The 22679-nt window shown below is 38.2% G+C and overlaps 1 protein-coding gene across 1 annotated transcript in view; it reads left to right on the top strand.

Moving 5' to 3' along the window:
• The first annotated feature begins 19442 nt into the window (after nt 1–19442).
• The window catches only part of LOC137248279 (uncharacterized), a 34995-nt gene continuing 31758 nt past the window's right edge, over nt 19443–22679 (top strand). Inside the window, exon 1 of the mRNA XM_067779151.1 lies at nt 19443–19973. Within this exon, the coding sequence (XP_067635252.1) occupies nt 19727–19973 (247 nt within the window). The 5' untranslated portion in view covers nt 19443–19726. The remainder of the gene's footprint in view (nt 19974–22679) is intronic.

Here is a 22679-nt window from a genome sequence, read left to right as displayed (position 1 = left end):
AAGAGTCAATGTAATAATGAGTCACTAAATGAACTAAATAGAATGAGAAATAATAGGGAATTAAATAAAGACTAAAAACTTGAAAATAAAATAATTAAAAAAAATTTGTAAGTTAAACGGTTTTATTGAAAACAATACTTACATAAAGTAATAATAATACTAAAAACTAGAAAATAATTCGGTACGTCTAGGTAATAGTCATCACACTCCTCATCAATCTAGGGCGTTGACCAGGCAATTAAATAAAAGCGTTGGACGTGTAAAATTTCTATTAGTAGCCATATATAAGACCAACTGAACCTTAATCAGGTTATGCTACGCCTCACATTTTTAGAAATTTCACGCGCCCAACACTTTTACTTAACTGTCTGGTCAACGCCCTAGATTGATGAGGAGTGTGATTACTAGTACCTAGGACCTACATAATTATTTTCTAGCTTTTAGTATTTTTATTATTTCATGTAAGTATTGTTTTCAATAAAACCGTTCAACTTAAAAAAATTGTTTGGGAGTGAAATACATTTCCTTTGATACCTCGGGTACATCCGAAACCGGTGCCGGATCCATAGTAATTGTGAGCGGACCACCGTGATTTTATTTTCAAATATTTTCAGGTTCGAAACGAGATCAAGGCCAGAACAATAATTTTTTGAAATGATTATTGTTTTTTAATTCTTCTATAATTGAAAAATTGTATTTTGTTTTTGGAATAGTAAGTAGAAAATTTGTCAGACAACCTGTCATAGCTGCGCAGATAGATCCATTTCGAAGGGTGCTAAGCCGTCATCATCAGTGCGCTTTATGCACGCTGCGCTAAACATTTTAGCTACACAGCAGTTTTTGACTTAATTGGCTGATAAATTGCTACTTCTATTCCTCTTAGCAACTATATTTGATCAGCGTTGCGTCATCTGTTGCAAGACACTGATAATGTTGGATTTGTTTATTTTTTACAATAACTAAGGCATGACGTGGCTGAGTGCGTTTGTAACAATTTCAGCTATCGTAGGAGTGCGGGTTCAAATCCCAATTTTTCCCAAATTATTAAAAAAGTAAAAAAAAAAAACAATTATCATTAAAAAAAATTATTGTTCTTGCCTTGAGCTCGTTTCGCACCTTGAATCCTTTATCAACAGGCCGATAAAACAAAAACAATTGTTCAAATATTTCCTTTCATAACTATGCAGTGACACAACCACTATTTGACAAGAAATAACTGCTGTTTTAGATTTGGCCAGCTAGATTGATCAAAGACCCCACCGTGCGACGATTTACGTATGTATGATGTATTTTACGAATAGCTGTTCCTTTTCGCATACAAAATTTACAAACTAGGTTGGTATCCAAATTGCAACAATATCGGTATTTTAGTTCACATCGTTGTCAAGCAATGTTAAATTCCAAATACTTCAAAAGTTTTGTTGTGCACTTTTGTTGGGGTGAGAAACTAAGTGATATTAAGTTGAAAGATAGTTTAAAATGCAGCATTGTTCAAACTTTTTGGTCAACTATAATTCGCATTAGTGGGATAGTAGAAACTTTTTGTTTACAGGGTTTGGAAATCAATGTCATTCCTCCTAACAATGTTGGTTGCTTTTAACAGCAGTTAAATAACTTTTACTAACTACAATAGCTATTGTTTAGAAGCCATTTAAATGAGTTCGGTTGAATTAATTTTGACAAAGCCTAATGCAGCAATAGGAAAGTTTAACCAAAGTATTATTCTTACATTTAGCAACAAAAAAAGCATTTATTAATTTTAATTAATATCGTGACACATTTGTATGAACGGTTTGACGAGTTAAGTCGAATTAAGTTCGACTTTTATTAAGAACCAATATTAAGCTTAGTTAAACAGAATAAAATTAACCTAAGTAAATTTACGTTAAATAATTACTATAGTGAGATTAATAAAGTTGTTTTTCAGTGTTGGAATTTAAAAAAATAAATAAATGAAAGGCGCTATAACCTCCGAAGTAGCTGGTTATCGAGCATCGGCAACGTCAGCCCTGCGTCTAAGGGAGTTGTCGTGTTGGAACAACAAGACCACAGGACACTGAAGTACTGAACAAAAACAATTTTCTTTCTTCTAACATTGATCGCTGTGCGACCACATAAACCTTCCCAGTGGGGATGACTGGGCGGAGTCTGGTAGGAGCCTTGCTATTGACAGCAGCATTTCCATATACACGGACGGCTCCAAGCTATACGGTAGAGTTGGAGGTGGAGTATACTCAAGGGAGCTTGACCTCCAGCTCTCCTTCATACTACCCGTCCACTGCAGTGAATTCCAGGTAGAAGTTTCAGCCATAATAGAAGCTGAAGCTAGAATAGGGACACACACTGTCGACAAAGAAATCTTTTTTTCAACGAGATCACTTAGCACTAAACTGTTGCCGATCTCTTCAAGAGACGGCTCAACAGAATCGTGAACACCTCACATGGATCCCTGGCATAGGGACAGGGAGGGGAAACTTTATTGCAGATGAACTCGCTAGGCAGGGTACAACCAGGCAGATTCTTCCTTGCCAAGAACGCTTAGGTATGCCCCTGGCCACATGCAGGCTAATGCTAAAAGGACACATCCACGGTCAAGCCGACGAAAGATGGTTACACACACCGGGGTGTCGAATATCGAAAGGAACCTGGCATAAATGGGATCCTAAAAGATCCCACCACGTGCACAACCTAAGTAGGGATACAATTTCCACGCTTGTGGGGGCACAATTCGTCATTGCCATATAGGTAGGCATGCATAAAGTTAGGAGCGCTTTATCATCGATGCTGCAGAAGTTTTAAAGAATATGAGGAGGAAATGGTGGTTCAACTTATGTGCAACTTTTCGGCACTAAGCGGAGCACCGCAGCGTTTTCTGGGTGCTCCATTTCTAGATTATCTGAGCCAGTTTGTGGAGCATTACGTCAAGGACCTGGTAGCTTTTATCAGGTCCTCAAAATGGTTCGGAGAAAGGTAATGGATTATTTTCATGGTATCACAACGGGCCTAATATTACTGGCCTATGTGTGCCCTCGGGCAGCCACCTCAACCTAACATAACCTCCGAAGAGATTTAAGGCAGAGCTTCTCTTCCAATTTGGGTGGTGATCCTTTTAATTTTTTCTACAAGTTGGCGGGACGGGAAATAAGTACTTGTTTTATGCCGGCTCCGAACGGAATCTGCAAAGCAGATGAGTTTTCACTGAGAGCTTTTCATGGCAGAAATACACTCTGAGTGCTTGCCAAACACTGCCGAGGGCCGACCCCGCTTAGAAAAATTTTCTTCTAATTCAAAAAATTTGTTTCTAAAATTTTGATGTTGCTTTGCCCGGGCGTGAACCCAGGATCTTCGGTGTGGTAGGCGGAGCCCACTACTATGAGACCACGGCGGCTGCTGTAATTTAACCTGCATTAAAATCAAACTTTCTAAGTTCCATTTACAGCCGGTACCTTAAACTAATCTGGCTGAAGTTGCATGAAATTCTTGCTGAATGTCTGTTAGGGTCAAGTTGCTGTACTTCCAGTCGCACGATGTTTAATTACTTATAGCTAGAGCCCACGTGTTTATATGTTAGTTTATACCTGCCCTTTTTGCCTTTTTCACCTGTTTAATATCGTATTTAAGGTTCTATATAGTGTACTGTACGAAATACTGAAGTCAATATTCAAAAAAATGATTGGACGTTATCAAAGCGGCTTTAGACCTGGAAAATCTATAATAGACCAGATCTTCATGATTCGCCAGATATTGGAGGAGGCTTACGATAAGAGAATCGATACTCACCATCTTTTTGTTGACTTAAAAGCAGCAGGTGGCCACCGTGGTGTGATGGTAGCGTGCTCCGCCTACCACACCGAATGCTCTGGGTTCACACCAAAAATAGGATTTTCAATTAGAAGAAGTGTTTTCTGCCATGAAAAGCTCTCAGTGAAAACTCATCTGCTTCGCAGATGCCGTTCGTATCCTGCATAAAACAAGTAGGTCCCGTCCCGCCAATTTGTAGGAAAAATTATAAAGGAGCACGACACAAATTGGAAGAGAAGCTAGGCCTAAAATCCCTTCGCAGATTATCCCACCTTACATTTATTTTTATACTCAGTTGAGCAGAGGTCACAGAGTATATTAAGGTTGATTGGATAACGGTTGGTTGTACATATATAAAGGAATCGAGATAGATATAGACTTCCATATATCAAAATAATCAGGATCGAAAAAAAATTTGTAATTTATTTAATAATTTGGGAAAAATTTTAACAACGTGACATCAGGACGGACAAGGCGACAGCTGTTTCGATTATACCTTGTAAATCTCTTCAAAGCCTTTTCTCCCGGGAGTGGGAGTCGAACTCGCACCCCTACGATAGTTGAAATGGTTGTAAACGCATTCAGCTACGTCATGCCTGTTGTGAAGTCTTTCCCAATTGCCTTCTTTTTGCATATTTTAATCTTTTACACATTGCATACTTCGTATGCAATTATGTGTTAAAGCTATGCTTGGTACGGCGGCTTGGGAAAAACTTCACAACAGGCATGACGTAGCTGAATGCGTTTACAACCATTTCAACTATCGTAGGGGTGCGAGTTCGACTCCCACTCCCGGGAGAAAAGGCTTTGAAGAGATTTACAAGGTATAATCGAAACAGCTGTCGCCTTGTCCGTCCTGATGTCACGTTGTTAAAATTTTTCCCAAATTATTAAATAAATTATAAAATTAAAAAATTGCTTCAAATAAATGTTTTCATACATTTAAAAAAAGCAATATGGGCAATCCCCGATTATTAAAAATCAAAAAAATTTGATTGAGCCATGTCCGCCCGTCCGTCCGTTAACACGATAACTTGAGTAAATTTTGAGGTATCTTGATGAAATTTGGTACGTAGGTTCCTGGGCACTCATCTCAGATCGCTATTTAAAATGAACGATATCGGACTATAACCACGCCCACTTTTTCGATATCGAAAATTTCGAAAAACCGAAAAATTGCGATAATTCATTACAAAAGAGAGATAAAGCGTAGAAACTTGGTAGATGAGTTGAACTTATGACGCAGGATAGAAAATTGGTACAATTTTGGACAATGCGCGTGGCACCGCCCACTTTTAAAAGAAGGTAATTTAAAAGTTTTGCTAGCTGTAATTTGGCAGTCGTTGAAGATATCATGATGAAATTTGGCAGGAACGTTACTCCTATTACTATATGTACGCTTAATAAAAATTAGCAAAATCGGAGAAGGACCATGCCCACTTTTAAAAAAAAAATTTTTTAAGTAAAATTTTAACAAAAAATTTAATATCTTTACAGTATATAAGTAAATTATGTCAACATTCAACTCCAGTAATGATGTGGTGCAACAAAATACAAAAATAAAAGAAAATTTCAAAATGGGCGTGGCTCCGCCCTTTTTCATTTAATTTGTCTAGGATACTTTTAATGCCATAAGTCGAACAAAAATTAACCAATCCTTTTGAAATTTGGTATGGGCATACATTTTATGACGTTAACTGTTTTCTGTGAAAATGGGCGAAATCGGTTGATGCCACGCCCAGTTTTTATACACAGTCGTCCGTCTGTCCTTCCGCATGGCCGTTAACACGATAACTTGAGCAAAAATCGACATATCTTTAATGAACTTAGTTCACGTGCTAACTTGAACTCACTTTATCTTGGTATGAAAAATGAACGAAATCCGACTATGACCACGCCCACTTTTGCGATATCGAAAATTACGAAAAATGAAAAAAATGCCATAATTCTATACCAAATACGTAAAAAGGGATGAAATATGATAAGGTAATTGGATTGTTTTATTGAAACGAAATATAACTTTAGAAAAAACTTTATAAAATGGTTGTGACACCTACCATATTAAGTAGAAGAAAATGAAAAAGTTCTGCAGGGCGAAATAAAAAACCATTAAAATCTTGGCAGGTATTACATATACAGATGATGTTCTGGGTCACCCTGGTCCACATTTTGGTCGATATCTGGAAAACGCCTTCACATATACAACTACCACCACTCCCTTTTAAAACTCTCATTAATAACTTTAATTTGATACCCATATCGTACAAACTCATTCTAGAGTCACCCCTGGTCCACCTTTATGGCGATATCTCGAAAAGGCGTCCACCTATAGAAATAAGGCCCACTCCCTTTTAAAATACTCATTAACTCCTTTCGTTTGATACCCATATTGCACAAACGAATTCTAGAGTCACCCCTGGCCCACCTTTATGGCGATATCTCGAAACGGCGTCCACCTATGGAACTGAGGATTACTCCCTTTTAAAATAATCATTAACACCTTTCTTTTGATACCCATATTGCACAAACGAATTCCAGAGTCACCCCTGGCCCACCTTTATGGCGATATCTCGAAACGGCGTCCACCTATGTAAGTAAGGATTACTCCCTTTTAAAATACTCATTAACACCTTTCGTTTGATACCCATATTGTACAAACAAATTCTAGGATCACCCCTGGTCCACCTTTATGGAGATATCTCGAAACGGCATCCACCTATGGAACTAAGGATTACTCCCTTTTAAAATACTCATTAACACCTTTCATTTGATACTCATATCGTACAAACAAATTCTAGAGTCAACCCTGATCCACCTTTATGGCGATATCCCTAAATCCACCTACTATGGCCCACTCCCTCATAAAATACTCTTTAATGCCTTTCATTTGATACACATGTCATACAAACACATTCCAGGGTTTCCCTCGGTTCATTTTCCTACATGGTTATTTTCCCTTATGTTGTCACCATAGCTCTCAACTGAGTATGTAATGTTCGGGTACACCAGAACTTAACCTTCCTCACTTGTTTATTTTTTAAAAGCAGCCTTTGACAAAAATTGTTGTTGTTTGTACGCTGTTATGTCTGATGATGAGCAAAACACCACCGGCTTCGAATGAATTGAGAAGGAGCTCTACGAGCAATTCGAAACCAAAGGAGGCTTCAAAGATTTTAATTCTAGAAGCATACCTAAGCTGTGATGGTTCAATCCATTGCAGGATATAGGAGCGTACAATTACAAGCGATATTATTGGCCTGAACAAACGCGTTCTGAGTTTTTCCTTTTGGGGACAAGACAAACAGAAAAAAAGTGGGTATTGTGGTAAATGAGGACAAGACGAAGTAGTTGCTGTCACCCAAGAAATAATTCGCACATTCGCGCCTTGGCAGTCACATCGCTGTTGACGGATGAGAAGATGAAATGGCTGTTGGAGCATTCGAGAGAAAAGTTCTCATGAAGATTTATGGTGCTGTCCATGATGCCTACGGTGAATATTGAAGGACGTATAATGATGAGCTGTATAAGCTTTGCGGAGATATGGCATAGTACAGTGAATAAAAACCCAAAGGCTTCGCTAACTGGGTCATATTTTGGGAATGTAGGAAGACAGTCCGCCTCAAGAACTATTTCTACAACACCACACTTTGAAATCAGATCAAGGGGGAGAATTCCACAGAGTTGGGAGAAGCAGTTGGAGGTTACTTCGTTTGGCGTCAGTTATCGCGAAACAAGCTGTATCTGGAGTGACTCGTTGCATTATGTTGATGATTTGAGCAGTTTCTGTGTGTAAAACTGTGCTTAGTTTATCTTATGTGTTAACAAAAAGAAAAAGAGACGCGTTCATGGCACATAAGGTGGCGAGGTATGTATCAAAAAGAAAACTTGACTGGGAAAAGTCCTAGTTAGTTCAGTATGTTTCATTGCAGAATCAAAAAAATGTTGAGCTAGAAAACCTTCATGCTTAGTATGCCCTGAACTCACGGGCCGTACCGCTTTTTCTGTTACCTTCGCTTGAAGAGTCACTATTGCACTGATGTTATTGAATAGTTGAAGAGGCATTATCACCAATCCATCCCTTGTTCTTTCTGCTATACGCTCGCAAAACTTAGCTGCTTCATGCTCGTAGCTACGTCGGATCCTTTCTAGGCTTTGAAGCTACATCATTGACTATTTTATGTTGCTTTTTAGCATGAACCGCATTTTTTTTCGGGGCGTAGTCTTCTCTTAAAACACTGCCTAGTTTGCGTCTAGAACTATGTAATCTAAAAAACTCGTAAAACATGTGATATACATATAGTGGGATAGAGAACGAAGACTGCGGAGGGAGTGGGAGGGAGACTGAATTTGGGAGTGGAAAAGGGAGTTGGGTTGGAATTGGAAGTGTGAAATGGGGTGAGAATGGAATTGGAGAGAGAGATGGAGTTGTAGTGGGAGTTGAATTGGGAACTGGAGTAGGATAGCGAGTGGAAATGGGAGTTGGATTGGAAGTAGGGTTGGGATTGGGAGTGAAAGTGTAAGTGGGATTGTTAGTGGTGGTGGGAGTGGAAGTGAACGGGGATTGGGAGTGATAGGGATATAATTGGAATAATGTATGGAGACCAATAAGGAGAAGCATGAAAGATAAAGTAAAAATAAATGGGATAGAGAGTGAAAGCTTGAAGCGGATATCCATTTTTAAATATAGATAAACCAGCTTTCTGGAAGAAAAAAGTCCGCCGGGTACGCTGGTCCCCAACAAAAATGATACGGTTTTTGATACTTTTTCATCATCTATACTTTCACGCTATCAGATACTTCCACGCTAGCAGCGTATCGATGTCATAACTCTACCCTCTTCCTACTTAATATAATCTTTTTTTTTCCAAAATCTGTAGTCCGTCTGGGGTGAATACGGTTGAATTTTTGCTATTCTCGCATTTTTCGTATATCTCATTAAAATGCTTAGCTTTGATCACTACTACGAATCTACGATATCGTCCGCGATGCTAATCATTTTGGCTCCTTCCATCGCTTTATGGCACTGAAAGCTCTCAAACTTTTATGCAATATTTCTGAACTTTATGAGTTAAAAAATGGTTAGCACATTGAGTACAATAATGTTTTTTGAAGACTAAGAGTGCTAAAAACAGTGTTGCGAATCATATTAAGGTTATATTTCAATAGCCAGATGCCAGTTATCCCTAAATGATATAACTAAAATTGTCAAAGACAATATATAGCTTCTTGAAGATAATTTGATGAACCTGATCGGAAAAGTGATCGTTGCAGCAGATGCTAGAGAAGACCCCACATATCAACGACAGTGACATACCATGTTGTCTCTATGACATACATTGGAGCAGTGAGATGAAGTAAATGTAGAATAGATGAATAGCAAAATCGTAGAGGAGCGCTAGATGTAGAGCAATTCAACAGGACTCTAAACGCAATTTCGTAATATATTTTGCAGGAAGTCCCAATGCTGGACCTGACTGAATTTTGCTTTTCCAGATCCAGAAGCATCGAAACTTCAACGTGGTCAGTAGCTTAATGATGTTAATTTCCGGAACGTACCGGGCCATTGTTTGGCAGAGAACCATAATAATCGATAATAATCACCAAAACATATGTGTCTTTAAAAAGATTAGCTTACTTAATAAAATAAATTAATAAATGTAAAACTCTCTAAACTCCGAAGAGATTTTAGGCCAAGCTTCTCTTTCAATTTGCGTCTTGCTCCTTTCAATTTTTCCTACAAAGTGGCTGGACGGGAACTACATGTTTTATGCTGACTCAGAGCGGCATCTGTAAGGCAGATGAGTTTTTTTATTGAGATACTTTCATCGCAGAAATACGCTTGTGCTTGCAAAATTACTATCAAGGGACGACCGCGCTTAAAAAAATTTCCATCTATTAAAAAAACTTGTTTCTATAAGTTTTGATATTGCTTTGCCCCAAACGTAAACCCAGGATCTCGGTTTGGTAGACCCCCATGCTTAATTGCACGTCCAAATATTCCTCAGATCTGCGTGTTTGTCCCTTATTCGGGTACTAAGGATTGTGCCTTTGACGATCTGTTTTTGAATTCATTCAGCTAGAATAACTTGTTTTATAGGAGCTATGCCAGTTTGCTGTTTCGTAGTGTTGTAATAGCAGAATCGTAATGTGCGAAACCTACAAAGAAGGCGCCTTCTAGCAGGCGGAAGAAAAGCAGCATTGGCTTCTCTGTTGGTCATCTTAACCTTTTTTGACCTTTAGTGCGTTAGAACCTCCAAAATTAATACCTCAGGCATTGCCATTATACTTATAGGAAATATCGCTTTTCAGTTCGGAGCGTACCAGTACTCATAGTTCGACGAAAACACATTAGTGATCGCCATGGTTCTTGCTTAATGGAACGCTCTTTCTCCACCTTCTATGAATACCATCTGGTGCTGTTTCCATATCTGAACATTTAATTAGTTGTTTGCCTTAGGTAATGGGCCTTGGAAATATTCATTTTATGCAAGGCTTCTTCGTAGGTCTTCTTCATTTAATTAACCCACGTTAAGTTCATCTGGGATTGAGATCAGAATTGTTGATGGTCTGATTCGGCGTATCTAATTTTTAAATAGTATGGCTAGCTAAACGCGAAACCGAGAGTTTTCTTCATCAGCAAGCTTTCTGTGCTTAATGTTGCCTTTAATGAAACTGCTACAATAGTTTGGCCTTTGTAGCCGCGAATTCCGCTTTGAATATGTTAGCTTTTTCATATCTGATTGCATGTCGAGTTTCTATAAATGACAGAATAATATTAAATATTGAATGACAGCTGTCTCGATGTGGAGGTTGCGTGATCAACGATCCTGGGGTTAAGTTCCGAGCGAAGAAATATCAAAAATTTATAAACAAGTTTTACAATTAGAAAAACATTTTCCCAAGCGGGGTCGCCACTCGGCTATGATTTGAAAAACACTTCGAGTTATTTCTGTCGTGGAAAGCTACTCACTGAAAATAAATCCGCCTTGCAAATGCTGTTCGGAGTCGCCATAAAACATGTAGGTATAGTCCCGACAATTTGTAGGAAAAATTAAAAAACAGAACGAACCAATCGTAAGAGAAGCTCAGCCTAAATATCTTCCGAGATTTTTCGCGCTTTTACTTACTCTTATTTTGTATCGTTATTGAATTTTCAAAACATTTTGCTCGCACATCTACCAATCGCTGTTATAAATCTCTCAAGAGCGCGGAGATGGGGAGATCATTTTAATACAAGGCACTGGCACATGACATCCAATCACAAGAGTTCCCCAAAAATAATTATTTGGCAAATTGTTTTTGGTACTTATCACAGAAATGTTGTAGTTTCAATGTCATTTCAATTACCGAACCCATTCATTTCTAAATGTTTGTAAGTAGGCGTTAGTATGTGGCTTTGAAATAAAACAGATTCTCATAAAGGGGGTGATTTACACAAAAGGGAACACACTTACACACAGTAGCGTCCATAACATAACTTTTATGCCAAACATGGTTGCCACTTTTGTCCATTTCAATCAAAACTGGAACATCTGTTTACAGTTGGTTCGCTGATATACAAGTTATTTTGTTCATTCCCTCTGTATTGTCCTCTCTCTCTGCCTACGCAACCGGGTTCCGATAAAAATATTTTCTTAGCCGTAGCATCGCCTTTTATTCGCATAACATGGACTTGACGCCGCAATCGATCAGTCTTAATTCGCTGGACTATGTTAATGTGTATATAAAGCTCGCTCAGGTCATCATTATATATTCTTCGGTACTAACTGTAGTCAACGCGTGGAGGTCCTTAGATATTTCGAAAAACTTTTCTCTAGAATACACCCAGAGCCGCCTCATCTGATATTGTCATCGTCCATGCTTCTGCACCATATAAGATAAGTGACTTGTAGAGAGAGGACTTTACTTTTCAATCACCTAAAAAATAAAATAAATAAATGTAAGGCGCGATAACCTCCGAAGAGATCTAAGGCCGAGCTTCTCTTCCAATTTGCGTCGTGCTCCTCTTGATTTTTCCCTACAAATTGGCCGGACGGGACCTACATGTTTTATGCCGACTCCGAACGGCATCTGCAAGGCAGATGAGTTTTCACTGAGAGCTTTTCATGGCAGAAATACAATCGGAGCGCTTGCCAGACACTGCCGAGGGGCGACCCCGCTTAGAAAAATTTTCTTCTAATTGAAAAATCTTATTTCTAAAATTTTGATGTTGCTTTGCCCGGGAGTTGAACCCAGGGCATACGGTGTGATAGGCGGAGCACGCTACCATCACACCACGGTGGCCGCCAATTTCAATCACCTACCCTTTCCAAAATAGCATATATTTGACAGGGTGATTTTTTGCTGCTGTTACAAGCTGACGTTGCTGTTTGTTTTAATGCTGGCTTCCAAATAAAAGAAGTCTTATTTTCTATCTTTTTCGAAATTACATTATGTTACTCGGTTTGTCCATATTCATCATTGAACCTATTTTTTACGCTCTTTGTAGAATTTACAGAGTGAGTATTCAAGCCGCTTTGGTAAGTTTTCAGCATCAAAGTAAAGAAATCGTACAATAAGGGATCAACATGTCGGAAAACTTGTTCATTTTCGATGGCTTGGAAGGTTTCTCCCAATTCTGACTGAGGTAACACCATCAGCTCAAAGTCATTTTGCACAGCCGTATTATATTTGCAGCCGCCGTGGTGTGGTGGAAGTGTGGTCCGCCTACCACACCAAAGATCCTGGGTCCACACCACGGTCAAAGCAACATCCGAGTTTTAGTAGCACATTTTTTCAAATATAAGAAAGTTTTTCTAAGCGGGGTGCCCCTCGGTTTCTCAATGGAAACTAATCTGCCTTGCAGATGCTGTTTGGAGTCGTCAAAAACCCGTTCCGCCAATTTGTAGGAAAAACTGAAAAGGAGCACGACTCCAACTTCGATATATTCGTCAACAAGTTAACTGGTCTCTTGTCCCAAATTATTCACATTCTTCATTCTTCTATCAGGTGAATAACTGGATTGATGGTTGCACAGGGAGCAGTTATCGACACACCATAGTCTGTCCTGTCAGGGATAAAGCTGAATCTGGTAGGAAGGCTAGAGTGCGGTTAGTATTTCTCTGCATTTTTAAACGGTTTAATTTAGCTTGACTTGACAGGGTGGACGGCCGGCCTGCACGAATTTTGTAATTGAAATTTAAGTAACTTCCCGATAAGCTACAAGCTTGAAACTTGGAATATAGTTCAGAACCCGACGACAATGCAATAATAAGAAAAAAAACCGATCGGTGGCGCATGGACCGAAATATTTCAAAAAATCGTATTTGTGGTCCGATTTGGTTCATATTTGGAACACATAATACATACATGAATAAAAAGTGATCTATGATAAAAACTCGAGGGTCCGATTTGGCTCATATTTGGAACACATAATAAACACAATAATAGAAAGCAACCTATGAAAATAATCGCCGCTAGGTGGCGCAAGGATCGAAAAATTCAAAAAATAATATTTGTGGTCCGATTTGGTCCATATTTGGAACAAATATTACATACAGTCCGGTAGAAGAGAGTCCTTGTAATAATGAATCACTAAATTAACTAAATAGAATGAGAAATAATGGACAATTAAACAAAGACTAAAAACTTGAAAATAAAATAATTAAAAAAAAAATTTATTTAAACGGTTTTATTGAAAAGAATACTTACATGAAGTAATAATAATACTAAAAGCTAGAAAATAATTAGGTACGTCCTAGGAACCAGTCATCACACTCCTCATCAATCTAGGGCGTTGATCAGACAATTAAATAAAAGCGTTGGACGCGCCAAAATTAGGCAAAATTAAGAAGGAGCACGACTCATTGTAAAAGAAGCTCGTACTTTACTCCTCATGGAGGTTGTCGCGACTTACATTTATTTTATTTAGTTGAACTTGATACTCCAAAGATGGCTCATTAAGTGGATGTGGTAAAAATTTTAGTATCAGGCATTATTATATCTCTGAGCCAGACACCATCACAGAAATTTTGTAAAATAATAACTTGTTTTTTTGTTATGCAGCTTGCGTAAAGAATCTGAATCTGGCAACAGCATTGACAACGCCAGTATGATTCATGCTAAATGTAGTAAAATAATGTTGTCTTCCTGTCATGCATATATCATCATCAGATCACACGTTCATTTTGCGAAAATTTATGTGCTCTCTACACTTGATCTCGTTTTATTCAACCTGTGCTGAATTCATTTAATAACGGCATATTTTACATTAAAATAACTAAGGCATAACGATGGCAGTTCCATTTTAGCTTTGAAGTGATATATTTTGTATTTACTTTTTGAGTGCGCTGTGAATAAATGGTGCGAAAGTAAGAGTGGTTTAGTTTTGCTCTATTAAACAACAGTCAACGTCAAAAGAATTTGTATATTATGTTTTTTTTTTTTTTGCTATAAATTTTTCATTGATATTTTAGAGAAAACGCGAAAAGAGGGGAATTCATATGGCTGAGTGGTTAAAGGCATCTCCCTTTACACTGATATGAATGTTGGAGATGCGAGTTCAATACTCAGCTCCCGAGAAACTAGCTGACGAAGAAGTGAAATTCAGAAACATGTCCTAGTAACCATCGCCGTTTGTAAACTTTGCAATTTTTCTCTAAAATATCAATAACAAAAGCCATTGTATAAAGCAATATGAGCCAAACTCGCTAATTACATACATATAAATTCTTCAAATATTAGGAAAAATCTCTCAGGTCAAGGAAACGTTGTAAGGGTAGGAAATATTCCACGTTTTCCAGGCCAAATGTACAACACTTAGGAAACGCGCCACTTACACAACTATGGTAGTAGTACTTCAAAACTTTATTACTCGCGTATTTCATTTACAAAGTTTTAAAATCTAACTGATTGACTATTCCCTAGCTTGCGCTGCTTTCATACTCTTAGTCTCTCCGTTCCCCTTTTTTCACATGGTCTACACTTTTCGCGAACAGCCGTCTCGAAGAGTTGCTTATTTATTTTTCGTTTCTGTTTCTTATATTGTCTTTTGCCTTGGTGTATATGTGTGTATATGCCTGAGTAATTTGCGCTCATTATTGCTGTGTACATATATGTGTGGCTGTTTTCTATTGCTTCTGCTTGACTTGCTGTTGTTGTGTCCATCATTTATTACCAGCGGCATAGTAACGTATCGAAATTGCTAATATTCTCTACAGTGGTATACATTCACAAAGTTTACGAAACTGCCGCGCACAGAAAATTCTTGTTTTCTTTCAATTTCACATTTTCGCTGGGAAGACGCTGCAGCAATCGTCCAAATTAAACTTGCGGCTTACATTTATCTCGTGAAAACAGATCTCCGCACCAACCTTTCCCTCCAACGTCGATATATTCGTCAACAAGTTAACTGGTGCCTTGTCCCAGATTATTCACCTTCTTCATTCTACTATCAGGTGAATTACTAGATTGACGGTTGCACAGGGAACAGTTATCGACACACAATAGTCTGTCCCGTCAGGGATAAAGCTGAATCTGGTAGGAAGGCTAGAGTGCGGTTAGTATTTCTCTGCATTTTTAAACGGTTTAATTTAGCTTGACTTGACAGGGTGGACGGCCGGCCTGCACGAATTTTGTTATTGAAATTTAAGTAACTTCCCGATAAGCTACAAGCTTGAAACTTGGAATATAGTTCAGAACCCGACAACAATGCAATAATAAGAAAAAAAAAAAACTCCGATCGGTGGCGCATGGATCGAAATATTTCAAAAAATCGTATTTGTGGTACAATTTGGTTCATTTTGGAACACGTAATACATACATGAATAGAAAGCGACCTATGAAAAAAACTCGCGGCTAGGTGGCGTAAAGATCGAGGTATTCAATTAAATCGTATTTGTGGTCCGATTTGGCTCATACTTGGAACACATAACACATACAAGAATAGAAAGCGACCTATGAAAAAATCGCCGCTTAGTGGCGCAAGGATCGAGAAATTCAAAAAAATATTATTTTTGGACCGATTTGGCCCATATTTTGAACACATAATACATATATGAATAGAAAGCGACCTATGATGTCTGATAGTGTGATGACTAGTACCTAGGACCAACCTAATTATTTTCTAGATCTTAGTATTATTATTATGTCATGTAAGTATTGTTTTCAATAAAACCGTTTAACTTGAAAAGTTTTATTTAAATTATTTTATTCAGAAGTATCTTATAACTTTATACGAGCAATTCTTGTTTGTTTGTATAGCCGAACGATCTCGGGAACGGCTCAACCGATTTAAATGAAATTTGGCACAGAGATAACGTATCACCATCTTTCTGCCTAGGTGTTGTCACTCAGAATATTTCACAAGGTTGCCACCTATTCGAAATTAAAAAAAAATTGCATGAGATACGCCGATATGGGTATCAGCCGAAAGGTATTTCACTCCGCATTACAATAGGGACATTTTTGAGTGAGGTTGCCATTTAGGGTTGGCCACCTATTCGAAATAAAAAAAAATTGCATGGGATATGCCGATATGGGTATCAAACGAAAGGTATTTCACTCCGCATTACAATAGGGACATTTTTGTGTGAGGTTGCCATTTAGGGTTGCCACCTATTCGAAATTTAAAAAAAAATTGCATGGGATATGCCGATATGGGTATCAAACGAAAGGTATTTCACTCCGCATTACAATAGGGACATTTTTGAGTAGGTTTGCCATTTAGGGTTGCGGTAGTTAGACGAAATATTACTCTACTTACTCTTATTCTATTAAAGCTTTAAAGGAGAACATTAAAGTTAAAAATCTTCGCCAAAACATCTTACACATGATTCGACTTAATTTTCTTAATTTCGCACACGCTAATAAAATTGAAATGCAATATCAAGGCACCGTGGAAAATTCTAGCAAAATGTATTTAAATGCATATTTTTGGCAAATATGAAATGAATAATTGCAATTTCTCACATATTACTATTAGAAAGATTTTTCACTATAGCAAAAAGATATCGCACTAATTTTCTACCGTTGAACACTAGAGGCATATGTTCAATTTGAAAACGACATCTAATTATTTAACTACATACCAACAGATGGCGCTTAGGGAAGTAAGTTGACATTTAATTAAACTAACTGATAGTTGTCACTTGTGAAATTTACAAGTTTTTGGAATGTAATAAAATTGTGAGACTTCATAGTGTATAACTAAAAACATGTTTGAAGTTAATAATTCGGCGCATGAAGATAGTCGAGAAACGTTGCCAGCACAACGAAACGTTGCCGAGCAAAGCTCGGTCGCCCAAGTACTAATTAATGAATTTAAAAAATACAATTTAAAACTGTGATATTTACTGGAGGGGCCATGCAAATAAGCATAGCTTCGGTGGTGGATTCGGTGTGGGAGAGCGATTTCTTCCCCAAGTACTATAATTCATGTCGGGTGTCTCGCCACTTTCTCCATAAAATCAGGGAGGAACATGGGGTGAAAGATGCATTCTACGAGCGTTGCACATACCAGCGCTGTCCTCGGCATGATCAAAATATTTTAATAATTCAATCACCTGCGTTCATGTGCAGACAGAGATGAAGGACGATGAGATGAAGAACCCATTCCCCTGGTATGACAAAATAATTTAATAACTGATTTATCTGCGCTCATGCACCGATTGAGATGAAGCACGAGGAGGTGAAGGATGCATTCTACGAGCGTCTAAAAGGTATATACTAACGCTGCCTCCAGTATGATATAAAATTCCTGCTCAGCGACATTAACGCCATGTTTTTGGCCGCATGGTCGGAAAGTCCGGACTTCAAAATGAAACCGACCCAAACGGGCTTAGCCTGATTTACTGTGCCGGTGTACGAAACATGATCAAAACCAGCATGAGTTTTAGCCGTTAGCATATACATCAAGCTACATGGCTCTGTCCCGATGGAAATATACGCCATCAGATCGACTAAGTTGTTGTTGTCAGTTTTTTATATACATGCGCCAGTTGAGGACTTATTATCGACTTGGATCTTTTTCTTCTGGGCTGCTAAAAGCAAAAACACAAGGAAATGTAGATATGGAATGGCTGCAATCGCAACAGGCTGTGAACGATTTCGCTACTTGATTTTCAAACCTGCTTTCTTAGAGCACAAGCCAACTCGAGGAAATGGAGGAGTATTGGGAGCATATAAATAAAGCACAACGTACCGCGGCAGCCGACCACTAAAAACAACTGATACGATAAAAATTGCCGCATTGCAACGAATAACAGGGCTTCGTTTAAAGCGTACGCAACTGATTGACATAATACAAGTCCAAAAATATAAAGAGGGATATCAAAACACGCGCTTTGGATCCAAGATCGCGAATACGAAAGCGATAGATATTTGCAAAAGAAATTGAAAATTTTCATGTGGTTGTTGTAATTTTTATGATTTTGTTGTACCCTAAAAAAAATTGTAAGTGTTTTGCACGGATATAGTTATAGTCTCCAGACCGGTATTGGACCCACCCAGGATAATTTTTTATAATCGCGACCGAAGGCCGCTAACGCAGAAAAAAGTTCAGCGTAAATATACTATGGATCCCTCCTCCGGTTTCGGAACACTCCGGGGTCATTATTCGGTTTTTCGTTAATATCCTTTGAGCGAGCTAACATTTTTATTTTCCGCCTTCGGATTATTGTTGTCGAGGTCAATACGCGTCTTCCTCGATATTTTTAGACGCGTATTAGCAGTGTCATGCGGTCATATAGAATTACCAAGGAACGATCTTGTGCTAAATATTGCAGAACAAGTTTTCTTAGTATCGCATATAAAGTCCTATGAAGCGTATAGTGCGAAACATTGAATCCCACCATGAATCGGCTTCAGGCCTGGCAAATCTACCATCGACCAAAATTTTACTATGCACGGAATTTTGGAAAGAACCACAAAAAAAATTGACAGCCATCTACTCTTCGTCGATTTTAAAGCCGCTTACAACAATACGAAAAGGGCTGCTTTAATGACGCTATATCAAAGCTTAGTCTCCACTCAAAACCACTTTGAGGAGCACCACGAGATCAATTATAATCGGGAGGTACCTCTTCGAAACCGTTCGAAAATAGTTGAGGTTTGACGTCTAAAAGTCAATCATAGTGCCTGCCTTGCTATATGGTGGAGCAGCATGGTCACTCCCAAAATCTAACTAGGCATCTTTGGTAGTATTGAAAATAAAAGTTTTTGGAATGATAAGTTTTACGCATAAAGGCATATAGCTTTGCGCGGGATGTACAAGAGGATTTGCGTAAGTGCCGTTTGACTAAAATTAAATTACATACATACATACATATATGTATGTATATTGCAGAGTGAAAAAAAAAACAAACTCAATGTTGTAGTTATTTTTAAAAATAATGTTACACTTATGCATTTTCGTAGTAATTTAACCTTAACAACATTCAGCTTGGTTGGTTGTTCCCCCCTCATTTGCGACCACTTGTGTAATTTTTTATACAAATTACATTTTCATTTGATGAGAATGATGATGGTCGAAAAAATATAAAAACGATATGCCATTTCAACGTCACATATGTATGTAAATGGTTTTTCGGATGCTCACACATCAGCACCAGCTTTCAAAATTATTCCAATCGCTTAAAGCAGTTCATAGTATAAGTGTACGAGACTAATGCTTGTGAAAAATCATGCTCAGTATAGGGGTGTCGCTCGTTGTGCATAAATGTCGGAAAGGTGGCAAATGTGGATATACGAAAGAAAATTTCTGCATGACAACGAAAATATTCAAAAGACAATCACAAAATAGATAAATCAGTTTCATGCCTAGTGGGAGTAAAAAAAGAAAAAAGAAGAAGAAAACACATATTTATTACAACAAAACAACAACTTAGCACTTAAACGAAATCAAGAAGGAAGCGAAAATCTTATTTTGCGCGAACCTTCAAACTTATATATGTATGGTGCAAAAACATTAAAAAAAAAACAACACAAAACAGAAAACCATTTAGTGTCGCGTGTTACTTTCTTTCGTGTTTCCTCAAACAGTTTTTTTCAAATGACGCGTTTTGTTATTTATTTCTTGATTGCCAGTTCACTACTGATTTGCTATGAAAACGGCGCGGTCGATGCCACAAATGGTCATGGGAGTCAGTTGGAAGGGCGCGATCATCATCACCATGAAAGAGGCGGACACATAAGACGTGAGTGGAAGAAACCTAAACGTTAAAATTGAACTTAGCTATGACCCATGATGGGCGCTTTTGCGCACATAATTTTCGCTGATATACTGCAAACGTTTCTACGTCGGTTGAATGATGGGAAATTTGTTTTATGAAGTGCGAGTTATGCCAACTATCTAATGAAATAGTTCTCCTTAAATTTCGAGAGAAATAACTTTTTTATACTCAGTTGAGCAGAGCTCACAGAGTATATTAAGTTTGATTGGATAACGGTTGGTTGTACATATATAAAGGAATCGAGATAGATATAGACTTCCATATATCAAAATAATCAGGATCGAAAAAAAATTTGATTGAGCCATGTCCGTCCGTCCGTCCGTCCGTCCGTCCGTCCGTCCGTCCGTCCGTTAACACGATAACTTGAGTAAATTTTGAGGTATCTTGATGAAATTTGGTATGTAGGTTCCTGAGCACTCATCTCAGATCGCTATTTAAAATGAACGATATCGGACTATAACCACGCCCACTTTTTCGATATCGAAAATTTCGAAAAACCGAAAAAGTGCGATAACTCATTACAAAAGACAGATAAAGCGACGAAACTTGGTAGATGGGTTGACGTTATGACGCAGAATAAAAAATTAGTAAGATTTTGGACAATGGGCGTGGCACCGCCCACTTTTACAAGAAGGTAATTTAAAAGTTTTGCAAGCTGTAATTTGGCAGCCGTTGAAGATATCATGACGAAATTTGGCAGGAACGTTACTACTATTACTCTATATGTGTTAAATAAAAATTAGCAAAATTGGATGAAGAACACGCCCACTTTTTAAAAAAAAATTTTTTTTAATTCAAATTTTAACAAAAAATTTAATATCTTTACTGTATATAAGTAAATTAAGTCAAAATTAAACTCCAGTAATGATATGATGCAACAAAATACAAAAATAAAAGAAAATTTCAAAATGGGCGTGGCTCCGCCCATTTTCATTTAGTTTGTCTAGAATACTTTTATTGCCATAAGTCGAACAAAAATTTACCAATCCTTCTCAAATTTGGTAGGAGCATAAATTCTATGACGGTAACTGTTCTCTGTGAAAATGGGCGAAATCGGTGGAAGCCACGGCCAGTTTTTATACACAGTCCACCGTCTGTCCTTCCGCTCGGCCATTAACACAATAACTTGAGCAAAATCCGATATATCTTTACTAAACTTAGCCCACGTACTTACCTGAGCTCACTTTTTCTTGGTATAAAAAATGGGTGAAATCTGACCATAACCACGCCCACTTTATCGATATCGAAAATTACGAAAAATGAAAAAAATGCCATAATTATATACCAAATACGAAAAAAGGGATGAAACATGGTAACTGGATTGGTTTATTGACGCAAAATATAACTTTGGAAAAAACTTTGTAAAATGGGTGTGACACCTACCATATTAAGTAGAAGAAAATGAAAAAGTTCTACAAGGCGAAATCAACAGCCCTTGGAATCTTGGCAGGAATACTGTTAGTGGTATTGCATATATAAATAAATTAGCAGTACCCGACAGATGATTTTCTGGATCACCTGGCCCACATTTTGGTCGATATCGCGAGAACGCCTTCACATATACATCTAAGGGCCACTCGCTTTTAAAACCCTCATTAATACCTTTAATTTGATATCCATATCGTACAAAAACATACCAGAGTCACCCCTGTCCCACCCTAATGGCGATATCTCGAAAAGGCGTCCACCTATAGACCTAATGCCCCCTCCCTCTTAAAATGCTCAGTAACACCTTTCGTTTGATACCCATATCGTACAAACATTCTAGAGTCACCCCTGGCCCACCCTAATGGCGATATCTCGAAAAGGCGTCCACCTATAGACCTAGTGTCTACTCCCTCTTAAAATGCTCAGTAACACCTTTCGTTTGATACCCATATCGTACAAACATTCTAGAGTCACCCCTGGCCCACCCTAATGGCGATATCTCGAAAAGGCGTCCACCTATAGAACTAAGGATTACTCCCTTTTAAAATACTCATTACCACCTTTCATTTGATACCCATATCGTACAAACACATTCTAGAGTCACCCTGGCCCACCCTAATGGCGATATCTCGAAAAGGCGTCCACCTATAGACCTAATGTCCACTCCGTCTTAAAATGCTCAGTAACACCTTTCGTTTGATACCCCTGGCCCACCTTAATGGCGATATCTCGAAAAGGCGTCCACCTAGAGACCTAATGTCCACTCCCTCTTAAAATGCTCAGTAACACCTTTCGTTTGATACCCATATCGTACAAACATTCTAGAGTCACCCCTGTCCCACCCTAATGGCGATATCTCGAAAAGGCGTCCACCTATAGACCTAATGCCCACTCCCTCTTAAAATGCTCAGTAACACCTTTCGTTTGATACCCATATCGTACAAACATTCTAGAGTCTCACCTGGCCCACCCTAATGGCGATATCTCGAAAAGGCGTCCACCTATAGAACTAAGGATTACTCCCTTTTAAAATACTCATTACCACCTTTCATTTGATACCCATATCGTACAAACACATTCTAGAGTCACCCTGGCCCACCCTAATGGCGATATCTCGAAAAGGCGTCCACCTATAGACCTAATGCCCACTCCCTCTTAAAATGCTCAGTAACACCTTTCGTTTGATACCCATACCGTACAAACATTCTAGAGTCACCCTTGGTCCAGCTTTATGGCGATATC

Source organism: Eurosta solidaginis, chromosome 4 (assembly GCF_040869045.1).
Source record: "Eurosta solidaginis isolate ZX-2024a chromosome 4, ASM4086904v1, whole genome shotgun sequence".
Classification (NCBI taxonomy): Eukaryota; Metazoa; Arthropoda; class Insecta; order Diptera; family Tephritidae; genus Eurosta; species Eurosta solidaginis.
Note: the sequence above shows the minus strand (reverse complement) of the source record. Positions and strands in the feature narration are given on the sequence as shown.